General features: G+C 53.7%; 1 protein-coding gene across 4 annotated transcripts in view; it reads right to left on the bottom strand.

Moving 5' to 3' along the window:
- TSPAN15 (tetraspanin 15) overlaps positions 1-21,876 on the bottom strand; it is a 49,681-nt gene extending 27,805 nt beyond the window's left edge. The window contains exons 1-2 of one of the 4 annotated variants that reach the window (XM_047825637.1): positions 21,622-21,874; positions 15,306-15,733 (exon numbers count right to left, since the gene is read on the bottom strand). Coding sequence is in view for 3 of the 4 variants with exons in the window: in XM_047825634.1 (XP_047681590.1) it covers positions 21,622-21,717 (96 nt within the window). In the remaining variant the exon portion in view is untranslated. Of the gene's footprint in view, positions 1-15,305; positions 15,734-20,150; positions 20,205-21,621 lie in introns of those variants that run through there. The other 3 variants (XM_047825634.1, XM_047825636.1, XM_047825635.1) reach the window with 3 other exon arrangements.
- Positions 21,877-22,863: the final 987 nt, after the last annotated feature.

The following is a 22,863-nucleotide window of genomic DNA, read 5'->3' as shown; positions in this document are numbered from 1 at the left end:
GGCCTCCGTTACCAGCTCAGTGCTCCTGGCCACGTCACGTCTCCTCTTTAAGCCTCATTTTCCACCGGTAAAGTAGGGAAGCCCGCTGCCGCTTACAGAGCGGTTACGCTTACCAGCAGGCTGCATGCGCTATACCAGGTCAAGAAGGCTGGTCTGAGATGTCCTTGCAAAATACACCGGCGCCCATAGCGGGACAGCGCTGCGTTCTAGGATGACGCTACTGTCCAAGATCATAGCCACTTGTCACGCTCTCGAAGTGTGACTCGTGTGCCTGAGGAACAAATTTTTCGTTTTATTTCATTGGGCTTAATTTGAATTTGACCACGTGAAGCTCGTGGCCACCATAGTGGACAGCACAGCCCTAGAGTGTGCCCCTCACCACTCCCCCCGCAGTGGTCCTTTCTGAAGTCACAGAGGCCAGCCTTATTTAAAAACCATGTGCCCCAACCATCCAGCCACTAGCTAGAGAAGGTTCAATTAATATTCACTGACCTCACTCAGCAGAAAACAGTCTCTTTGCCCAGTTGCCCCAAGAAAGCTCAGCTCGTGCTGGCCCACTCCTCCTGCCCCTAAGGAAAGCAGGACCAGCAGGATCCAGAAGGTCCTGGCAGTGTCCCCAACCCAAGCTGACATAGGGCCCATTCTGTCTCCTCCGGAAGACTGCCAGCCCCACCCCAGGACCACTGAGCAGTATTCCCTGCCCTTGGGTGCTCGACCCGGTGTCCCGCCCTGGCCCCAGCCCTACCCACAGTCAGCCTGTGCTTGGGGAAACCAAACCAAAGGCAGCCCTTGGGGAAGCAGCAGTGGCTGTCCCCTCCTGCCGGTGAAGGATCCAGTCTCTGGTCTTCATCACCGGACTCTGCTGACAACTCTGCCTTGACCCTGGACAGGACTTCTTTAAAACAAAAAAACTAGACATCAAGTGCAGAGAACCTGGTTAATTGCAATCCTTGGTCCATGACATTCTCTGACACAGCCCGCTTTTGCTTGTAATGTAATAAGCACCACTTATTATCCAGTTCTCCTGTCCCCGCTGATTTGGCACGACTCTGTTGTCACACATTAAGGTTCCACATACGCTTAGGTCTGTTTCTGGCTCCTTATCCAGTCCATCGGTCAACCTGGCTATCCCCAAACAAACCTCTCCGTCCCAGCAACTCCCGATTGGTAACACATCTGGGCATCTGGTAGGCCAATTGCCTCCTTTATGTCTTCTTCCCAAGTGGCCAGATATCCTTGGACATTAATTCTTCCATACACGTTTGAGAATCACTTTGTCAAATTCCACACACACACACAAAAAAAAAAACCTGCTGAGGTTTGACTGGACCACATTGACTCCATAGATCTCTTTGGGGAGGATTGACATCTTTACTCTGTCAGGGCTTCTGGCCCATGGGCATGGTGTATTCCTTCTTTGTGTCTTCTTTATTATGACTTCTCTATAAACAGTGCTCTCCATCCTCCTCCAGGCAGAAATGGGGAAAGGCCTCTAGAAGGCTGGAGGGCCCGCCAGCTAGGTCCAGGGGTGGAAAACACAGAAAACAAACCTCTGGGAAGCAAGGTGGGCACATCAGTCTGTTTTGTGCCCTCTCCCGTCCCCAGCAGTCAGGTAGAGGCTCGATTTAGAAGACCCCTCCATGGACACAGAACGTTCCAGGCTACGAGGGAGCTAAGCTGGGAGGTCTGGCAGCCCCAGCTACTAGAGCCAGCCATGGCTGAGAGCGGAATTTCTAATTAAGAACCCCCACATGTACTGAGCACTGTTGGTAAGCGCCGACCCAGCTGGGCCTCTCCTTAGGAAAAGTTGGGGGGCAGACATGTGGGCAGTGGCAAAACAGATAACCAATAAGGATGTTCTGAGACAAGAGGCACAGCAATCAGGTCCTCCTGGGAAATCAGGAAAGGCCCATTGGGGGTTCCCACTACTGGACCCTCCACGAGGGCAGGGACCACCGGCCCAATGCACCTGTCGGAGGGATGAATCTGAGAAATGACCTTGCTTCGGATGCCCAGAAACCCAAAGAAGAAACCCCGGGGATCCCATTCTAGAACAGAACGTTCCACGGCTTACGAATCAGAGTGATTTATGGTTAATCTGAAACCCGGGGAAAGAGCCAAGGCAAAAAAGGAGAGTCCAGGGCAGATCCCCTCCACCCAACACACTCCTCTCCCTGGTTTCCTTTTTCCCTCTCCAGACCTCTCTCTCCCCCCCCCCCCCCCCACGCCTTCACTGTGTCAGAACCAAGAGAGCCAGAAGCCACATCCTCCCGGGGCTGTGTTCCCATGACATCTGAGTGATTATCTCAGCCCCAGGTGGGTCCCAGCCAGGCGGGCTCATTAGCAGAAGCCAATCTGAACAGAAGCCACTGAGCCCTGGAATGCACCCTGGACAGGTGGGCCTGGCAGTGGGGACAGGAAGCCCCCCAGCTCTGGCCTCTGCAAGCAGCACCCTGGGCTCAGGGCTGTGGCTGTTGGCGGGAGTGGGTCAGGTGGCCCAGGCCGCCCCACCTCTCAGACCTTTTAAAAGGACACACAGGCTCACAGAGGTGACGAAGGGGCTTTGTCCCAGACAACAGGCCCCAGCAGCCTTTCAGAGCATACACGTGTCTACCAGATACCGGGCCAGACATCCCCGATTCTTCCACTGGCCTGGGGCTTTTCCCAGAGACAGCATGGGAATCATCCCTCAGAACCCGAAGCGAAGGCAAGAGGAACTTCAGGGATGGGGTCGGGGAGTAGGCGGGGGTCTCCTGTGACCTCACTTCTCCCTGACTCTCCGGGCTGCTGGAAGGAGAAGCTCCAGTAAAGGAGGCAGCTGCCTGGAAAGGACTGGGCAAGGGCAGGGCAGGGCAGGGCAGTGGTAGAGGAAGGAAGGGAAGAAGGGCTTCCCAGCATCAGCGCAGAGGGCATTGAGGCCCCACAGTCAGGCTACCGCCTCCCAAGGGTCACGTGGCTGGGTTGGGCATATACAAATTCGGCGTTGTCTCTACGCTAAGTGTTTCATGCTTCTTATTTTTAACGTGAGGTATAGTTTTATATCGAAGAAAAAAAAATGAATCAAATTGCTTTTTATATATACGTGGCCCTCGGCTCGTTCTTTCCCCCTCTGCCCCTGAACGAGAGTTGGAAGGCGGAGGAGGCATTCAGAACACAAGTGTCAGTGCTGGGACACTTCAGAACTGCCTCCACGCCAAGGGCTCGTGACTCCAGAGACACGAGGAGACAAGGGGAGAGCGTCACACACTGAAAGGAGCACTGGGGGTAAGGGGAGACTATAATCCCAGCTCTGCCGCTGACTCCCATGTGACTTTGGGCAAGCCCCTTCCTATCTCTGGGCCTCAGTTTCCCTGCTCCAAAAGGGAGGGCGTTGGCTACAAGCTCTAGAATCCCTTCACTGCTCTAGAAGTCCATGAAAACTCACAAGAGAATAGCCCCGCCTAGAATCCCGGCCACTAGCAGACAGAATGTGGCCCGAAGTCTCCTCTCCTGGGGTCCCCTGCTCTCCTACCTGATCCAGGATGTCACATTCGGCATGAGAAAAAGCCCTGCAGGGGACAGAGGTCCCCCCACCCCAGCCTCCACCAAGACACGCACCCCAGGGCTGTCTCCTACAGCAGCAATGGAAAGGAGATGAAGAGTTGTTTGGAAATAGTAAAGGTGTAAGGGGCTAATTAACACCCATCCTCCAAAACTCAGCTCAAAGCCCTCCTCCCCTGGGAAGCCTTTCTGGATCACCCCAGCAACAGGGATCTCTCTCCACTCCCGATCCCCTGTGAAACCAACAATGGGAAGCCCTCACTAGTCCTGATATTTACAGTATGAATGATGCCCATTGAACAGATAATTCCAGGTGTTTATTCCCTACTGCACACAGGCCACGATGGCAGGACCCCGCAGCACCCATGCCGTCTTTGACCTCAACAACTTCAGAGTCTTCACAGTTCCACAGGTTCGCAGGACGTGTGGTGGCTTAGCTCCCAGACCACACCCTCCCCACAGAAGCCACATGACAAGCGGGTAGGGCCCACACCGGCTCACAGTGGCCTGATGAGCCACAATGTCCCTGGAGCTCCTGACACCCAGCAGGTGTTCAATCAATGTTATTTCTCCTTCCACACTAAAGATACAGGACTGTTCTTTGGTTTCTGTGTTGTTTTTTTTTTTAAGTTTATTTATTTTGAGAGAGAGAGAGGGAGGGGCAGAAAGAGGGAGAGAGAGAGAATCCCAAGCAGGCTCCTGGCTGTTAAAGCCCAGTCCAAGGCAAGGGGAGGGGCTCAATCCCACCAACCTCGAGATCATAACCTGAGCTGAAATCGAGTCAGCCTCTTAACCGACTGAGCCACCCAGGCTCCCCAAAGGTATAGTACTCGTCTAACACCGACGTTTCAAAACTCAAATCAGATGCCAGAAACCATTTCCCCTTTTAGAGACACTTTGGTTCACGGATAATTCGGGGAAAGGGGTGTCCCTATTCTGAAATCCAAGGCAGCATTCACTGATTCAACATACATTTCTTAAGTACCTATTATGTACCAAGCCCTGGGAATAAAAAGAGAAGACGTAGTTCCTGCCCTCAAGACACCTGCTCACCAATACATGTAGCAGGGTTAGGGAAATACAATGCGGGAGTCGAGTGTGCAGAGGGGCCAGGGAGGAGCAGATGCTAAATCACAGGCAAGACCGGTGAAATCTAGGAAGGCTTCCCGGAGAAGGTGACGTTAATGGACTGAGTCCACGGAAGGCATGTAATAGACAAGCAAAGATTTCTGAAGTGGATGAGGGGTTTCAGATACCCATGAAGGTGCCATGGAAACAGCAGGTCGGCACAGCTGGAGTCAAGCACGGGTAGATGGAGGAACAGAGGAGGCCAGGCAAGCCCATAGCCGCCAGGCCACCAAGGCCAGGACTCTCGGATTAAAACCCAAATGTCCATTCACTCAACATCTCTTCACTGAGAGGATTTGTAAGCCAGCGGTTCTCAACATTTTTCATCCCAGGACTCCTTTTCACTCTTCTGGAGTGGAGGCTCCCAGGGCTTTTATTTTTATGGACATCTATCAATCAGTTACTACCTAAGAAATTAAAACACATATTTTAAATATGTATTAACTCGTTTAGAAATACCAATAGATTTACGTATTAACATACATAGCATGCTTTGTATAAAAGATTTTCCAAAAACAACGGAGGGAGAAGAGGGGCACGGGCTTTACATTTTTGCAAACAGCGGGGGCTGATGGGAAGACGGCTGCTCCCCACTCAGTCCGCCGCCACGTCACCACGCTGTGCCCTGAAACGCTCCGCGGAACACCCCCCAGGATGAGGGTGTGGGAGGCCAGCAACGTCTCAGCGTCACTATAAAAATGGTTCTGACTTCGCGGACCCCTAGAAAGGGTCCCCGCAAGGATCGCTGGGGGTGCACACTCTGAGAGCAGCTATTTGGGGAACGAGAGGCGGTGGGGGACACAGCTATAGCAGCGACCCAAACTCGAAAGTCCCCGCTCTTGGGGGCGGGGGTTCACATTCTAGCTGGGGAGAGACAAATAAGAAAAACGCAGTATGCCATGGTTATAAGTGCTATGGAGAAGAAAACAGGAAAGGCCAGGGAGGCTGGGGGGGGGGGGGGGGAGGGGGAGGGGGAGACTGCCAGTTTAAATAGCTTAGTCAGGGAAAGTGACATTTGAGCAAAGCTTGACATAGGTGGAGGGCTCTCTACCATCCACGGGGATGTATGGATGAACGGTCAAGCAGCTACCAACACCTGGGAATGTGCTCCCGTGCTCACAGAAGAGCAGCCACGGGGTGACAGAGGGGGAGAGTGTGGGAGAGGAGGTCAGAGGGCAGGAGTGGGGCAAAGCATCTGCCGGGAGCCTTTGAAGCTCCCAAGAGGACTCTGACTTCTGCTCTGAGTAGGTGGGAGGCACACAGGTTTCTAGAGGAAGGTCTGCCTGACTTTGATTTTTTTTGAATGATTATTTATTTTTGAGATGGGGGGGGAGCGAGGGGGAGGAGGGGCAGAGAGAGGTGGGGACAGAAGATCCAAAGCTGACCCTGTGCTGACAGGAGAGAGCCGGCTGTGGGGCTCTGAGTCTGAGCCACGCAGGCACTCCCTGACTTTGATTTTTAAATGAGTTACTCTAACTGACTGCTGGGCTGGGAAGAGACAGGGTAGGTAGGGGTGGGGGTTGGGGGGCGTGGGGGGAGGGGTGGAGGTGCAGAGGGAGAACAGTCAGGAATCTCCTGCAGTCACCCCGATGCCAGGCGGCAGTGGCCGGGACCACGGTGGGCAGGGGGAGGTGGCGAGAAGCAGGCAGACTCAAGATAGACTTTGAAGTTGCAATAGGGAAATAGCTGAAATAACTTAAGCAAGGAGTCACATGCTCAGATTTGCTTTCAGAAGTTCTCTCACTGAACAGAACATTCACATGGCCCGAAGAGCCACCTCACAGCCCATTTGCCATGGAGGGGGAAATGCATGTTAGCAATAGAGGGGGGCTGGCGGTCTAGCTTGGCACGGCTGGCGGTGCGGCGGCCAGGCATCATATGCCTCTGAACGCAGCATCCCGGACCTTCTGCCAAATCCCCTGTGCGGCGCTTATACGGGAAATGTGTGTGGCCTGAGCCCAACGACAAGGAACCTGTGAAACGAATCCAGAACGCTGGTGTTCTGCAGATCACCAGCCTGGAAGGCATCAAAAAGTCAAAAGCAGTGGGGTTGAACTAGATTGGGGGATTCCAGAGACACGCCACAGCCAAGATAATGTGTGAACCTTGAGTGCGTCCTGGTCGAGTCAAATATCTGTCCCAAAGGACATTTGAGGAACAACTGGGACATTTGTGGATATGACCTGCAGATTAGATGAGGTTTTATTTTACAGTGATTTTGTTTTTTTTCAGATGGAGAGTAGCAGCGTGTGGGAGAATGCCTTTTTTGGAAAGCTGAACGCTGGAGTATCTAAGAGTGAGGTCACAAGGCTGCAGCTTCCTTTCAGCTGGGTTGGCAAAAAAGCATCGCACGGGGGGGAGAGAGAGAGAGAGAGAGAGAGAGAGAGAGAGAGAGATGAGGGAGAGAGAGAAATGTTAAGACAAGATGTTAACAATTGGTAACCAAAGGCATGCAGGTGTTCTTGAAACTCTTTCAACTTTTCTGTGGGTTTAAAAAAACTGGGGTGGAGGGTGAGGGCGGCCCTGGGTGGCTCAGTCGGTTGAGCATCCGCCTTCGTCCAGGTCAAGGTCTCGCAGTTTTTGAGTTCGAGCCCTGCGTTCTGAGAGCTCAGAGCCTGGAGTCTGCTTCAGATTCTGTGTCTCCCTCTCTCTGCCCCTCCCCGGCTCATGCTCTCTCTCTCTCTCTCTCTCTCTCTCTCGCTCTCGCTCTCGCACTCGCTCTCTCTCAAAAATAAATAAGTAAACTTCAAAATAAATAAATAAATTTTTAAGTTCATTTCCCCTTTCACAATTCGATTGTGGGACTACTGATTTGAGGCTTCTCTAGCAACCAGGGTTCTCCAGCTTGCAAAGGAGAAAGGACCTCTCCTGACCCCACCCAACCACGCCCCAGGCATCAGAACCAGGGAACAAAAGAGTGCACCCTACATGCCCCTGGGCACGCGGACTTCCTGAAAACCTGCTGTATGCACTGGTTGTTTGCGGAGTGCCCCGTGATGTAGCAACCCAGGGCATGTCGGGTCTGCCCAAGTGGACTGTGGACAGCCAGCCCGGGGGTTTGCAGCAACTTGGAGCCCCTCCCCCAGTGCCTGGCGCAGGGCCCAGCATGTGCAGCTGGTGATTAAGGGTGAACGCTCAGGGAGTCCCCAGCACGGCTTCCAACAGGAAGAGGGCTCACGCAGGCCCCCTCCACCCCTGCATTCCACATCACCACCCAGGCCCAGCAAGCCTTGCCCTAGCTGTGTTGCGAATTTCCCTAAACAAGCAGAGAGCAAGGCCCCAGTAGGTCTTGGTGGATGGGGCAGGCAAGTAACTCACGACCGTCCTGCCGGGATTCCAGAACGTACAACCTTCAGGGATTCAGAGGTACTTACCCTCATGTTTCAAGTGCACCGGGAAACTTTTTTTTTTTTTTTTTTTTTTTGGCCAAAATGAGATTTGATGCAATGCACGAACTGTGGTGCTGTTGCCTGATTATTTTTAATGCAGCTCTTTGTATCGTTCTTTCACCATCTCTAATGTTTTAATCTTTTCACTATAAACCGTTGAGAAAGCGGGCAAGAGCCTTCTCTGGCCTGGAATGAATGCCCTAACCAAATGTATCAGTAACTGCTAACCAGAGCTAAATATAGGCTATAACAGGAACCTACCTATTATCCCTCCAAGAAAGCTGACTAGAAAACAGGCCCCCGTGGGCTCCGGGACAAGCTCCTGCCTATGTAGGAAGAGAGGCCTGGAGGAAGAGAGAAGGGGGTCACTCTTCACCATCAGTTCCTCCTCCCCTGCTTGAAAAAAATTAGGACCAGAGAACACACACCACGAGCCATCACGACGCAATCCTGGCGCTCCAACTGCCAGCGGAGGGAGGAGGTGAAGGTCGCTCACCACTCGATGAGGCTGGCCTGGGGCCACCTGGCAAAGAGCGCAGCCAGCCGGAGGCCCTCGGCCACTCAGGAGCTGTGTGACCTTGGACAGGCCACTTCCCTCTCTGAGCGCCAAACAGGAATGCTAACGCCAACGGTCACTCAGAGGACCCCAGGAGAAAGAGAAACTCCTTTGTAAACTGTAAGGTGCTATAACACATCACGAGAACCGCCATTTTTTCTTTAAAAGTCAGCAGATACAAAGACCGTGTTACGTGCCTTCACCTGACCAGGAGGTACCTACTCTATTCCTTTCAAACAACTGCCGTTTCTTATTAAAATAAACACGATCCTGACCTCACCTACCGACGTGCATGAAATCGTAGACTTGAGGTACAAAGTATTTTCTTACACACATATTACACTTCAAAATGTTCCCGCAGGGACCACCTAAAAACCTCTTGTGAACCACCAGGAATAAGCAGATGGACGCTGCTCTGGCCGAACCGCCTTATTCTGCAGATGGGAATCTGAGGCCCACAGAGAGGTTATCGCTCCCATGAGGTCGCACAGCATATCAGCCGCTGGACGGCAGCTGTGACCCGGGTCTCCAGACTCCCAAGCCAGTGCTCTCGCCACCCCAAGCTGGCCTCTCTTGTCAGGAAAGAGTTCTCACGCCCTGGCCTACCCTCTCCCGATGGAAACGTTAAAACCACAGGGATGGACACTGAAGGATAGTGATGCCAGCTCCATTTCTGCCTTCCTGCGCTTCCATAACCAATCATGACCTGAGCCTAAATCAAGAGTGGGACACTCAACCGAGCCAGCCAGGAGCCCCGATTGCTAGCTTTAAAAAGACAAAACAGTAGGATCCGGAAGAGAGGACCGGACTAGACAGCGGGCAGCATGGGGGGACTTCCCGACTGCAAAAAGGAAAGTTCAGTTCTAAGAGAGGCCAGCACCAGAGGAGACCGCAGTGGGGACAGAAGACAGAAACAGGCCCTACTCCTACCACAGGGACTGTAGGTTGCTGAACAACCCCTGTCTTCATCTTCCTTCTGCCCTGATCATGAGTCTCCCACTCTTGGGATGGAAAGAGTCAAGTGGCCACCGCCACCCCTTTGGGAGCCCAACTGTTTGTCCACCCCTAAGTGTCCCCGCCAGAGCCTCCTGGGAGCCGCTGGCCGGCCCCGCCCCCATCCCAGGCTGTCTGCAGCTGCCCTGAGCTCTCTGCTAGGACTCCGTGAGTGACAGCCTCTCAAGGGACACGGACAGTGCTGGCTCATCTCTCCCCCCTCCCCGCCCCCCCAGCCCAGCGCAGGGCCAGCCAAACAGTGAGCCTGGGCCAGAGGCTGGGCAGAACCAAAGTCAGAGGCCTGAGTTCCAGGCGGCTGCCTGAGTCCTCTCTGGCCCTGCAGGGACCAGCCTTCCCTGCTGCACACAAGGCCACACATCAGGCCTCTGTCCCCGGGCACAGCAGCAGTCCCGTTTACGGTGTGGACACCGGTACCCCAGATGGAAAGGGTAATACCGAGTGAAATCGCCGACTGGTGCCCATCGTCCCCTCTGAACGCTCAATGGAGGTTGTCCCATTGGCCGCGGAGTTTTAGCACCAGAAGCCGTTGCTGTGTGGTCTGGTGTATTTCCTCCCCTTTGAAAAGAGCAGGTCGCACCAGATGTCCTCTCTGGCCTGGGCCCCGAGGGGGGAAACAGAGAAGACTAAGGTGTCATTTTTCCACCTAGAGGGTCAGCCCTTGACAGAGATGGAGCTGACCTCCGGCAGACACAGCCAGAAGTGATGTGTGGTTTCCTGTCCCACTGGATGGCCTGGACTGTAGAGGAGCTTCGGGGATAGCCTTGAGGAGGTAGGAAAGGGGCCTGAAGGACCAGGAGGGGGCCGGGCAGAGAGGAGTGCAGAAGGGAGCCTGCAGGAGGGAGGGCGGGACCCTGCAGAGGGTGACTGCTGGGCCTGGACGTGGAGGTCGGACACCCCCTCTGCAAAGGCTAGGCCTGGAGGCAGCACATTGGGGGAAGAGCGCTTCTCGATGGATGGGAGAGGAGAGAGTCTGATTGGCTGCATGACCACGGACACGTCACCCTCGACTCTCTGTGCTTCAGATTCCTTGTCGGTGGGAAGCGGACACCGTTGTACCTCCCACAGGGGCCTGGCAGGTGGGGCGGTGCCCGCTGGGCTCCGAGCGGAGCGTCTCGTGCACCGGGCATCAGCACAGGTGCCCGGAGCAGGCGTCCCTGGGCAGGAGCCCTGCGCTCACGGGGTGTGGCCCAGAGGGAGGGGTGCCATCGTGCGCCCTGCCTCACCAACACTGTTTCACCTCTTTGGATCCTCAGAACAACCGCTGTGAGCCTGGCAGACAGGGGCACTTGTCCCGTTCTAGAGCTGAGGAGACTCAGGCCCCCATGAGGGGAAGTGACCGGCACAACCTACCATTTGCAAATCGCCCCCCTTCCCCACCAGACTATTTCACTGTGGAAAAGTGCCTGCTGTGTCTTCTTTCGTTTTTCCCAAAGGGGACTTGCTCGTCGAGGCAGGCATTTGCATCTTGGCCTGCAGGAAATAAACATTTGCTTGGAGGCTGGAAGGGAAACCGCTTTGGCCTGGTCAGGACTCCGGGGGCTCAGAGCCCTCCTCCTTCCTGCTGGGAGAGCCGGAACCACCTACTCTCCCCACTGCTGGAAGCCCCTCCCAGGATGCCATGTGTGGCCTCGGACAAGTCACATCGGCTTTCTGTGCTCCTTCCTGTCCCTTACCAAGGGATGGGCTGTGCTGGTTGCAGCACAGTGGGGCCACGGAGGTGCTTGGGTCACAGTGAGCTGGGTGCTGTGCTGGGTGCAGTGTGCTTGGCAGAGGGCAGAGGCCAGCCCCCAGGCCCTCCCATTGCAGACCCCCTGCTCGAGTGGAGTCGGGTGCTGGCTTCTGGGGCTGGTGCCAAATTCTGAGCCTGGGTCACTTCCTGAGGTCCAAAGGACCTTGTCGATCAGTGGGCCTCATTGACTGTGTCTGGAGGCTTCTGATCCTGGAGGATTTTACAAGTACACACCAGGCCCCATCTTCAGAGTTGATGCAGTGGGTATGGGGGGGACCCAGGCACCTATCCTTTTTAAACCTACCCAGGTGATTCGAGCATGCAGGTCGGCGTGGAAGATGCCGCTCTGATGGTGCCCGCGAGGGAATTCTGATGAAACCAGCCAGGTTTCCAAGCCAACGCTCTCTCCGTGTGAATCCAGAGCGACACACTGAGCCTTCCCCAGCCTCCTGGACCATCTGGACAGAGTCTGGGAAGTTAGCACACCACGAGGGAGAGGCTTGCTGCTTCAAATGGTGAAGGGAGAGCTAGGGGATGTGGGAGATCACCTGGGAGGCCAGGCTTCTCCAGGGGACTGGGATGTGCCCAGGGAGCGGGGGGTGGTCGCTGAGCTCTAGAATTTTGCTTTCCTTTTGGTTATCTTTCCAACGTTCTTTTATCTGGTCTAAAGGTAACCCTTCTCTGGAGTTAACTTTGTAACTTAAAGAAGTTTCTATAGAACCAGACTTGAGGGGTCTTTCTGAGTCGGGAATTCACACTTGGGGAGTCGAGCTATGATTTTTTTCCCCTTTAAATTATGTCCTCAGCTTGAGAACTACTGACACCCGGGCATCATGTTGGAACACTGGTTGTGATCTCGCTGACCTGCAGCTCTGTGCCCGGGAGGAGAGATGTGGCAGGGGGTGGCCTAGCCCCATTTTCCAGATGGGGAAGCAATTCCAGATAGGCAAGATGTACTTGTTTGGGGTCATGGTGATTTTAGTTAGTGAAAGGATGGGGACCCCATTTCTGACTCTGACCCCTGAGCTCTGCTGTGGATTGAATGCCCCCTCCCCAAACAAGATAGGTTCATGTTTGTGAACGTGACCTTATTTGGAAAAGGGGTCCTGGCAGGTATAATTAGGTTCTGAGTCTTGAGATGAAACCATCCTGATCACCTGGGTGTGCCTCCAGTCGAATGACAAGCGTCCTTACAAGAAAAGGCAGAGGGAGCTTCGAGACAGAAGAAAGACACAAGCACAGAGGGAAAGACCACGTAAAAGTGGAGGCAGAGGCAGGCAAGCCACCAGAAGCCTGTAGAGGCGGGGAAGGATTTCCCCCACAGCCTCCGGAGGTAGACGAGCCTTGTGACACGCTGGGTTTAGACTTCAGACCTCCAGGATGGCGACAGCACATATTTCTGTTGCCGTAAGCCGCCCAGTTGTTACGGCCGTCCCGGGGAACTTGTGATTTGCGGAAACAAAACACAAGCCCCTTCTTTCGGCTGCACCAGGCGGTCTCACTAGGGAGAGACCCAAATGAGCAGACAAAATCTCTTTCCCTTCTAGTGGGCTGTGCTGAAGCCTGAGAAGACCCGGATAGGGCTTGGGGGAGGAGCAAGGCCGGCTTGGGGGTGAGGCCTTTGGTCCTGCCCCTCCCTCGGCCCCGCCCCCTCCAGGTCCCTGCCTGCCCCACAGGCCAATGGCTGGGCTCTACATCTGCTTTCTTAGGGGATTCCGGTCTTCAAGGAAAGCCCTGATGGAAGGAGGGGAAAACAGGGGAAAGGAATGTGAGTTAGCTCTCAGGAAGGACTTCCTGGTTGTAAAAGCAGTTTAATCGAAATTGCTTGCCAAGCGGGGCTGTAAAACATTTAGAATTCTCTTACAGACTTTCAGAACAGGAGTGTCACCTGTTACTTGGCAGTTAGAAGGTGACTTGGACTGCCATTTGGGCCAAACCTCCAAGGACCGTGGAGGGCATCTGATGCAACCCCTGCCTTTCAAAGGGGGAGGAAATACACCAGACCACACAGCAACGGCTTCTGGTGCTAAAACTCTGAGGCCAATGGGACAACCTCCGTTGAGCGTTCAGAGGGGACGATGGGCACCAGTCGGCGATTTCACTCGGTATTACCCTTTCCATCTGGGGTACCGGTGTCCACACCGTAAACGGGACTGCTGCTGTGCCCGGGGACAGAGGCCTGATGTGTGGCCTTGTGTGCAGCAGGGAAGGCTGGTCCCTGCAGGGCCAGAGAGGACTCAGGCAGCCGCCTGGAACTCAGGCCTCTGACTTTGGTTCTGCCCAGCCTCTGGCCCAGGCTCACTGTTTGGCTGGCCCTGCGCTGGGCTGGGGGGAGAGATGAGCCAGCACTGTCCGTGTCCCTTGAGAGGCTGTCACTCACGGAGTCCTAGCAGAGAGCTCAGGGCAGCTGCAGACAGCCTGGGATGGGGGCGGGGCCGGCCAGCGGCTCCCAGGAGGCTCTGGCGGGGACACTTAGGGGTGGACAAACAGTTGGGCTCCCAAAGGGGTGGCGGTGGCCACTTGACTCTTTCCATCCCAAGAGTGGGAGACTCATGATCAGGGCAGAAAGAAGATGAAGACAGGAGTTGTTGAGGGACTTTATTAAATCCTAGCTGGGTAGTGTGGTTTATATAGGCTGTGAACCCGAGTTCTATCTGCCACCTGCCTGACATTCCCGGGCCGAGGAACGCCCTGCGCCTGGGCTCCTGGAAGTGCTTCTCCCAGCCCCACTTGTCCAGCTCTCAGCCTTGCGGGACACTTCTATGACGGCCTGCCTGGACCCACGTGCCCATCAGGCGGCACACGGCTTCTGCCGATAGGTACACCACTACAGCCCAAGAACTAAGGGGTGGGAAGGACCGGGTTCCTGTAAAAGGCCATCTGCACTCCCAAGGGGTCAGACTTCTCCACCTAAGAGTATGGCCACGTCCATCTGCTCTAAGCAGACAGAGCATCACCAGCAGGAAGTGGCCTCCTCTAATAAGACAGACTCCGGAAGTTCTCACATCTTCTATCCCAGCCCTCCTGAGCTCTGCAAGGCCCCAGCGGACACCAGGCCCTACAGTGTGCATGGTGCCTTGGCATCTCTCCTCTTGCAGAAGCCTCCCCAAGGCCTCTCGGGTATCCACAGATGAGAAGTCTAGAGGCTCAGAGAGTCAGTCCTCTCTAGGTAGGGTCACACAGCAGAACGAGCACTTGATCTGTCTCCAACTGGCCCTGCCATTGGGTCCTGACAATGAAACCTCCCTTTCAGTCACTCAGACCCCATACTCCTTAGAGAACCAGGAGCCACCCTCTCCACTCACAACATGGCCCTTCTTAAGCTTCCCCATCTGCTTCAGCCATACTTGCCTACCTCAGGGCCTTTGTACACACTACTCCCTCTGTCGGCGATGTTCTCTATAGGCCTTTTCTATGGCTGGCTCCATCTCATTCCTTGGGCGTCAGCTGAAATGTCAGCTCCTCACAAAGGCCTTCCTTGACCATACCATCCCAAGTAGGAACTCCCATCTCCCCCCACTTGCTCCCTAATTTCCTTTTTAGTACCAGTCACAAGCTACACTTATTTACTGGTTTGTCTGTCTTCCAAGGCCTGGACTAAGTCTGTCTTGTTCATAGCTGTTTCCCAGTAAACATCACAGTGCCTGGCATAGACACTAGGCATCAAGTAACTATTTGTTGACCGAATAAGCAAAGAACCTTCTTCACCCTGGAGAGAATGGCAGGTCAGGACCAGACTCTCCCACCTTCCACTAAGATGGAGGTTCAAACCCACTCACAGCCACAGGTTCTCTCTGGAAAAGGTTAATCTTCTCAATCTTGTGTGTCCTGGGCTAACCCAGAAGACACCTTTCCCCTGTCTGTGGAGCCAGTTGGGTACAGAAATTTCATTATCAGTCTCTTATCTGGTTTACTCTGAGCCCCACCCCAGGTTGGCATTGTGAGTCACCTGGAGAGAAGAGGCGCCAGGCAGGGGCACGAAGGAGGGCGGGTGGTTACTCCTGCTTCTCAGCTTCTCAGGAACAAACAACCAAAGATGGCGAGGTCCCAATCCAGTCCCACAATTTAAAACAATGCCTCTCCTACAGCGAGAGAAGGGCTGGTGCACCGAAGCCTAAGCTAAGAGCAAAGGAACTTTCTCGAGGCCTTAGTTTGCTCATCGGCAAAAGGGGTGCATTGGAAGGCTCTCCAAATCCCTTCCAGGTCTGCCTTCTTGATTCTCTGGATTTTTAAGGCCCCTCGGCCAGGCTGGGGGAGGGGACCCCAGTCCCATTGCTTCCAGGTCTTCTCTGACAGCCTCTTAGGCATGGTGGCTGCTTCTCCAGGGTGAAGTCACTTTCTGCTTGCATTTCACTATTTTCTCTTTGAAATGCTTGCCTAGAACAAGAGGAAAATGGACCTGCCTGAGGATTCAAGCACAATGATAAGTAATAATTCAGGAAATAAAGTAGGTACGCATGCGTACAAGGAGATGGCCAAATGAGTGTTTGCCAGCACGTAACAGTGGTTCTCTCCCAGTGACAGAACAAAGGTGACTTTTACTGTCTTCGGTGTACTTACCTGAATTGCCTGAAAGGTTTTTAACTATATGCACATATTATTTTCACAAAAACAATAAGGCTCTTTTCCAAAGTTGGAAATTCCTGCTGGAAACTAAATCTCCTTTCTTTTTCATCTGGCTTCATCTAGTGCATAACTGGGAGGCCAGGTACACGGCTCCTTCCAGAAGTGCTACCCTCCACCCACACCCCGAGCCCTGACAGCAGGGGGAGACCACGGGTGTGGGGGGAAGGGGGGCGGCTGGTGAAGGTCATGGTGACCCAATGAAGAAACTTCAATCAGGCAACTCCGGTCCTGTTCTTGGTCTGTCACGAACTTGCTATGGGGTCTAAAGCAACCTACTTCCTCTCTCCATGCCCCTGTTTTCCTCGGTAAAGTGAAAAGCTCACTCTAGAGGTGCCTTTAAGGACCCTTCTATGCTCAGTCTTTGGCTTTTGGGTACCTAAGAAAACAGAGATGGGAAAAGATTGGCTAATCCTTAAGTAGTTGACGTCATGTTTATCACGTGCCAGGCATTGTTCTAAGCTCTTCCTACATATTCATCCATTTCATGGTCCCAGCAACTCTCTACTATCACCCATTTTACAGATAAAGCAATTGAGGCACATAGAAATTAGTGCCCAAGTCACTCAAATTATAAATGCTAGAATTGGGATTTGAACCCATGCAGCCTGATATAGAGTCCACACTCTTAAACATTAAACTATAGGAAATATAGGGGCGCCTGGGTGGCTCAGTCAGCTGAGCATCCGACTTCGGCTCAGGTCATGATCTCGCGGTTTGTGAGCTCGAGCCCCGCATCGGGCTCTGTGCTGACAGCTTGGAGCCTGCTTCGGATTCTGTGTCTCCCTCTCTCTCTCTGCCCCTCCCCCGCTCATGCTCTGTCTCTGTCTCTGTCTCTCTCTCTTTCTCTGTCAAAAATAAAACATTAAAAAACGGGAAAAAAAAAACCAACTATAGGAAATATAAAGAATCACAAGCCAAGCTATGATAATGGTGTCCATCCTTGGAGAAGGCAAAGAATTAATACTGCCCGTGGCACTTCTTACCTCCCCCACTTAGCCATGCCCACTTCCTTCCCACTCACCCCCCAAGTCCTTTTCTTCCTGGTTAGTCAACATTCCCCAACCCTGACACCCTTTTGTACCCGACTGGAAATTCTACCGCATTGTCAAGGCAACAGGCTCACGCTTTCTGGATGGCCCGTGTCTCCATGATCAGCCCAGCCCACTCTGCAGATTCAAAGCCTCAGCAATTCTGACCACCGCTGGCTACACACCCAGCTCAGCCCCTGATCCAGGTGCCCCCACCTCAGGTCCTTACAAGACACAAGTTCGGACCTGACCACCTTAATGCAACAAGCTTTCCCCGAGCATTTCCTGTGTCCCCAGCCCCAAGACCAGCATACGGAAAAGGATATGAATGAGCTGCGCCCCTGACCTCTACGAGCCCACAGTTCAACAGGGAAAAACAGTCGTGTAAATGGATCTCTAGGATACCCTGTGGTCAACGCTAAAATTAGAGATGTGTCCCCAGTGGGTTGAGGGCACATGTGTCAGAATGATTCACACTGCATGGTCGGAAGAGGAGGCTCCAAAGTGCCTCTGGGTGAGCTCATTCCTCACGGAGACATGCTCAGAGACCTACCGGAAGGAGCACTGAACTGGGGATATGGAGATGTGGGGACTCACACCAGCTTTGCGGAGGGACCCTGAAACACGCCCTGGGCCCCGAGGTCCCCATCTGAAAACAAAGGGGACCCCAGGTGTGGGACAGGAGCTCCTGTAAGTGATCAAGGTCATATTCACCTTGACTCATAGGCTGAGAAACGTCTTCATGGCTCACTGCCCTTCCCATCCTGCCCGCCGCATCCAGGAGCAAATCTGTCTTGGTGTCAGTTTGTCTTTCCGCCTCTCAAACACTTGCCAGCCTGCCTTTTGAGCACAGAACTCAGGTCCACAGCCTACATCACCCGAAATATCCGGCCAGGATTTAATAACGTTTTGTTTTCCCTGCACTATTTACCATTACAGTTACATGCTATTTTTGATGATGCATTTTGGTTTCCCATTGGCAGTGATGACATACATAAAGCCTCCTTTGGAAAAAATATTAACATTAAAAAGTGAGTCAGTTTAAAGTAATATCGTAGATAACACCATAATTGGTAGGAACTCTATGTAGGGCAATTTAACAAACATCAAAATTTTAAACACACATACAAAAACAGGCAAAGCGGTTCTAGGCCATTTGATATTCTGACTGTGATTACCGCCGGAGGGAAGGGGTGGTGACGGGGGTGGGAGCAAGTGGGGGGCTTCTGGCTTCTGCTTCCCGTTCTAGCGGTTGACCTGGGGGCTGATGATACATGTGTGTTCACTTAGTAAAAATCCATCAGGCTGTGTCCACTTATCATCGGTGCATTTCTGTATGTCGATTGTACGTTCACATATACCTCAGGCCAGTTCTCCTTCTAGAAACTACCCTGCAGATAGACACACACGGGTGCAAAATGACACATTCAAAGCTGCTCATTGCACTGCTGTTTGCAGTCACCTAAGATTGGAAACACCCCGAGTTCCCCAGCCGAGGACTGATTGAATGAGTTTCGGCACAGCCTACAGTGAATTCTATCTCGTCATCAGACCGAATGAGGCAACCACTCCCGGATTCGCTCCCGAATTCGCATAGACTTCAATTTAAGTGAGAAGGGAAGGGCAAAACTGTGTATAATGTGCTACCTTGTATGGGGAAAAAAAGAATATATAATACATGCACATGTTCATGCCTAGGGCATCCCATGGCTAGAGTATTATCTTAGAAGAAAGTGACAGGAAACTGACCAGGGCAGAACAGGGGAGAGGGGCGGGAGAGAGGCTTATCACCAATGACTGCTCTTTGATAGTATAAAATTTTGCACAGTGTCCTCGCATTTCCTATCTGATAATAAGTTCTAAAGCAAAAGTCTTACAGAAGGTGCCTGCCTCTGGTGAAACTTATGGTCCCTTCCAGACCTAAAGACTGAGTTGAAAGTGTTACTACTTTGAGCTTATAAAACAAGTAACCCCTGACCCCACCCACATCCCAAGGGATGGTACCAGAGCTAATGGGCCTTCCTAAATGGGTCTCCGATTAACAGCAAGGCCAGTCTAGGACAAATTACTCACTCACACTGGCCTCCGCCCTGCAGAGAAAATCTGGCACCTGGAGCTGCCCTGGCACAGCCGGCAGGTGGCTGACCTCTTGGCATGGGTGGGGGAGGTTTTTAAGCAGAAACACTTCCAGGAATGGGAAGTCAAGGATTTAGTAAGGCAACCTCAGTTGACTAGAGAGGAAAGATTCTGAGTTCTGAGTCCCAGCTGGCCCCAAGAGAAGCAAAGCAAGGGCCATTGAGTGGTCTTCTCTCCAGGCTACAGGGACAGAGACAGAACAAGGCCTTGAAAATTCGAGTTCTGGAGCGCCTGGGTGGCTCAGCTGATTAAGCATCTGACTTTGGTCCAGGTCATGAGCTTGCAGTTTGTTGAGTTCCAGCCCCGCGTTGGGCTCTGTGCTGACAGCTCAGAGCCTGGAGCCTGCTTGGGATTCTGTGTCTCCCTCTCTCTCTGCCCCTCCCCTGCTTGCACTCTCTCTCTGTCTCTCTCTCAAAAACAAACATTAAAAAAAATTTTTTTAAAGAAAATTCGAGTTCAATTGTACCTGTGTAACTTTCTTTTGTACAGCACTAGTCACACCCACATGTCACTATCTCCCCATATCACGAGTCCTAAAAACAATCCAATGAGGTGTGGGGCAGGGTATCAATTGCCCATTTTATAGATAGGAACATGGAGGTGCAAAGGAGGTTAAGAGTAAGAGACTGGTCAATGATTACATCTGGAGGGTGGCAGTGAAGCCAGAAACACAGCCCCCACCTTCTGGCTTCTGATCTTCCCACCTCCCCCCCACCATCAACCTTAGCCTTCTCTCAACTGTGACCTTCAGAGAGTAGAGCTCCTGTGGCCTGACAAGCAAGGAGCAGGCAAAGAATCCAAGAATCCGAACCGAGGGGCCTATGAGACCATCTGGCCCCGCAGTTTATAACCCTGACTACAAATCAGAATTAGCTGGGGAGCTTAAATAGTTTAAATAAATATCTGTGCCATGGCCCAGGTATCCGTAGGGTTTTTAAAAACCTCTGGTTGGTGCTGATGCACCTTTGGGAGAGAATGACCCCCACCCCAATCCCACATACAACCTTCTGCCTCCCTGGAGCTTCCACCTTCCTCTGCTCCATCCTCTGGCTCCCAAATGTACTGCTCATCTCTCTTCCACATTACCTAGAACCAGGGAACCGGATTGGGAATTGGGCTGAGCCTCGTCCTCCAGACAGGCAGGCAAGTATTGAACAGCTGAGACCCCAAACGAGGAAGTGACTTGCCTAAGATCTCCCAGTGAGTCAATAACAGGACAAGACTAGAATCTGGATCTCTTGACCACCAGGCATCATCATATCCATTGAGGGGTCAAGTGGAAAGCCAGACCTGTTTGCTATCAGGCAGATCTAGCTGTTCCTGCTAGGAGAATAGATCCAGCGAGGGGCCCCAAGAAGAGAATGGGGTGTGCATATATTTCAGGAGGGATGGGAGTGAGCGATCTCCCCTGCAGTCCCTGTAGCATAGTGTAGGGGGGTGGGGGGCAGGAGACTATCCTAGAAAGGCAAGGTTCAAGCTGGCCTCTAGAAAGAGGTCCTCGTTTCTAGGTGAGGGTCCAGCCTAGTCTGAAATCTTCATGAAGAAATCAGTCTCTGGGGACAACTTACCAGGAGGGCCCAGCTTCCCAGGCCACAAGAGTAATAATGGCTCACACTTGAGCTTTTCACTGGTCCCTGGGCTCAGCACTATAACTTGGCCTATTTCATTTAATCTCCACGCCCATCCTAAAAGTTAAATATAATTACTGTGCCCGTTTGCAGATGAAGAAACTATGGCCTAGGGAGTTTAAGTAACTTCCCCAAGATCACTCAGCCAGAAAGTGACAGTGGCAGGGTTTGAAGCCTGATTCATGTCCGACCACTAACACCCTGCCTCCCAGCAATACACAAGAGGAGGTAAAACTCAGTGGCTGCGGGAAGTTACCCAGCATCCAGGAGCTGCTGGAGACCTCCCCAGAGGTGGCCTGGTGGAATCCTCCTAACCACTCCTCACCAAGGACAAGTCACGCCCATTCTACTTCCACCGAAAAAGGAAACCGAGGCACAGTGGGGAAGCATCTCGCTCTGGGGCATCTGCAAGAAGCTAGGGCGGACAGGACCGGGAGTCCAGGTTTCCCGCCCAATCCGGACCACAAGCTGATCGGGAGGCAAAGTCTAACACTGGCGGGGCGGGTGGGCGCGGCCAACCAGCTAACCGAGGCCTAGCGCACCCCATGCGCAACAGACGCGGAAAACCAACGCTCTGGGCAGGTGCACACAGGTGAGCCAGGTAGCGCTCCTTCGTTGTAGTCAACTGTCTCTATCGCTCTGGTCCCACCGGCTGCTGAAATTCAGGCTGAGCCGGGTGCCAGAATTTCCTGGTTCCCAGTGAAAGTGAGACGAGAAACTAGGCGTGCCCTCCCCGCGCCCTCCCTGGAGCAGCCAAGTCTGGACCCAACCCCGATTCGGCGTGGGAGCGATCCAGGGAGTGTCGGCAACCCCTCCTCCATCTCAGGACCCCTGTGGGGTCACTCACCCAGAACACCGTGGAGTAGATGACCAGCGAGAACTTGAGCCAGAGGTAGGAGAGGCGCGCGCAGTAGCGCACCTGCTCCGAGTCCCCGCGGGGCATCCTGGATACTGTCCGCGGGGCTGCGGGGCTCCGGGGCTCCCGAGTTAGGTCCCTCGCCGGGAGCAGCCCCACCTGCGGCTGCTAGCCGGGCCGCGCGCCCCGCCACCGGCGCTCGCTGCGGGACTGACATCTGCTAGCCGCAATCACAGCCCCGGCTGGGACCAGCCGGCCCAGCGGCCAATGGGCGCGAGGCCCCGGCCCCGCCCTCTGGAAGGGGGCGGGCAGGGGGCGGGGCTGAGGCCGGGGCCCACCGGAGGCAAAGGGAGCGGAGGGGACGAGGGTTAGGCCAACCGGGTCCTGCGCAACTCGGGTGAAGCCTGTGCGAAGTGAGCGGAGGGGGCCGTAGGAGAGCGTGCACGGTTGGACGCTGGGGAGAGACCAGGCGTACCTAATTCGGGGTACAAAGAAATGAGTGCTTCCCACTGTTGCCAGGAGAGAAGACTGCACGAAGAGGGCAGGAACTAACCGGGAAGGTGTTAAAAGTGTGCAAATGAATGTGCAAAACGTGAATGGAATAAGGCAGTGGAGGCGCTCAGCCTGAGTGGGGCGGAGGACAGAAATTAGTTGGGAAGGTGCAGCAAACCAGGGTGGGACTGAGGGGTCCTCTTGCAGCTGGGGCCACGAGTTCACCTTTGTCACAGATCCCCGACCAGCCTTTTTCCAACAAGCCTCCGGGAATCACCTTCTCTGAGTCCGGTAGAGTTCCCAACCTTGCCCCGAGGGCCCCCCTCCCCTGGGAAGCGCTCCCCCATCCATCCTCGGGCCAGGTCCGAGACCCCTAGCGCACGCTTGGCCCGGATCTGACCCAGCCTCTTCCCTCCCTGCGTTTCCTCTGCCTGGGGTCAGAATCTGTCTCCCATGGCCCCATCTTGTCTCATTGCTGTTTCATTGCCAAGCTCAGCCTGGGGCTCGGGAGTCAGACAACCGTTTGTGGCATTCGGTAATTAAATGCGTGGCCCAGAGGTCACGAGCTCAAGGCAGTGCTGGATGGGGTCCCTGGTGGTGACTGAAGGAATGGCACCCTAGTCCAGGTCCCTTTTTTACACCCCACCCAGAGAGAGACACCAAGCCAGAGCCAGCCCCAGCCCCAGCCCCCCAGGCTCTGCCCTAGAAGGAAGAAAGTAAGATTGGGGTGCAGAAGTGTTG

Source organism: Prionailurus viverrinus, chromosome D2 (genome assembly GCF_022837055.1).
Source record: "Prionailurus viverrinus isolate Anna chromosome D2, UM_Priviv_1.0, whole genome shotgun sequence".
Classification (NCBI taxonomy): Eukaryota; Metazoa; Chordata; class Mammalia; order Carnivora; family Felidae; genus Prionailurus; species Prionailurus viverrinus.
The sequence above is the reverse complement of the archived record's forward strand: the minus strand, read 5'-3'. Positions and strand labels throughout refer to the sequence as shown.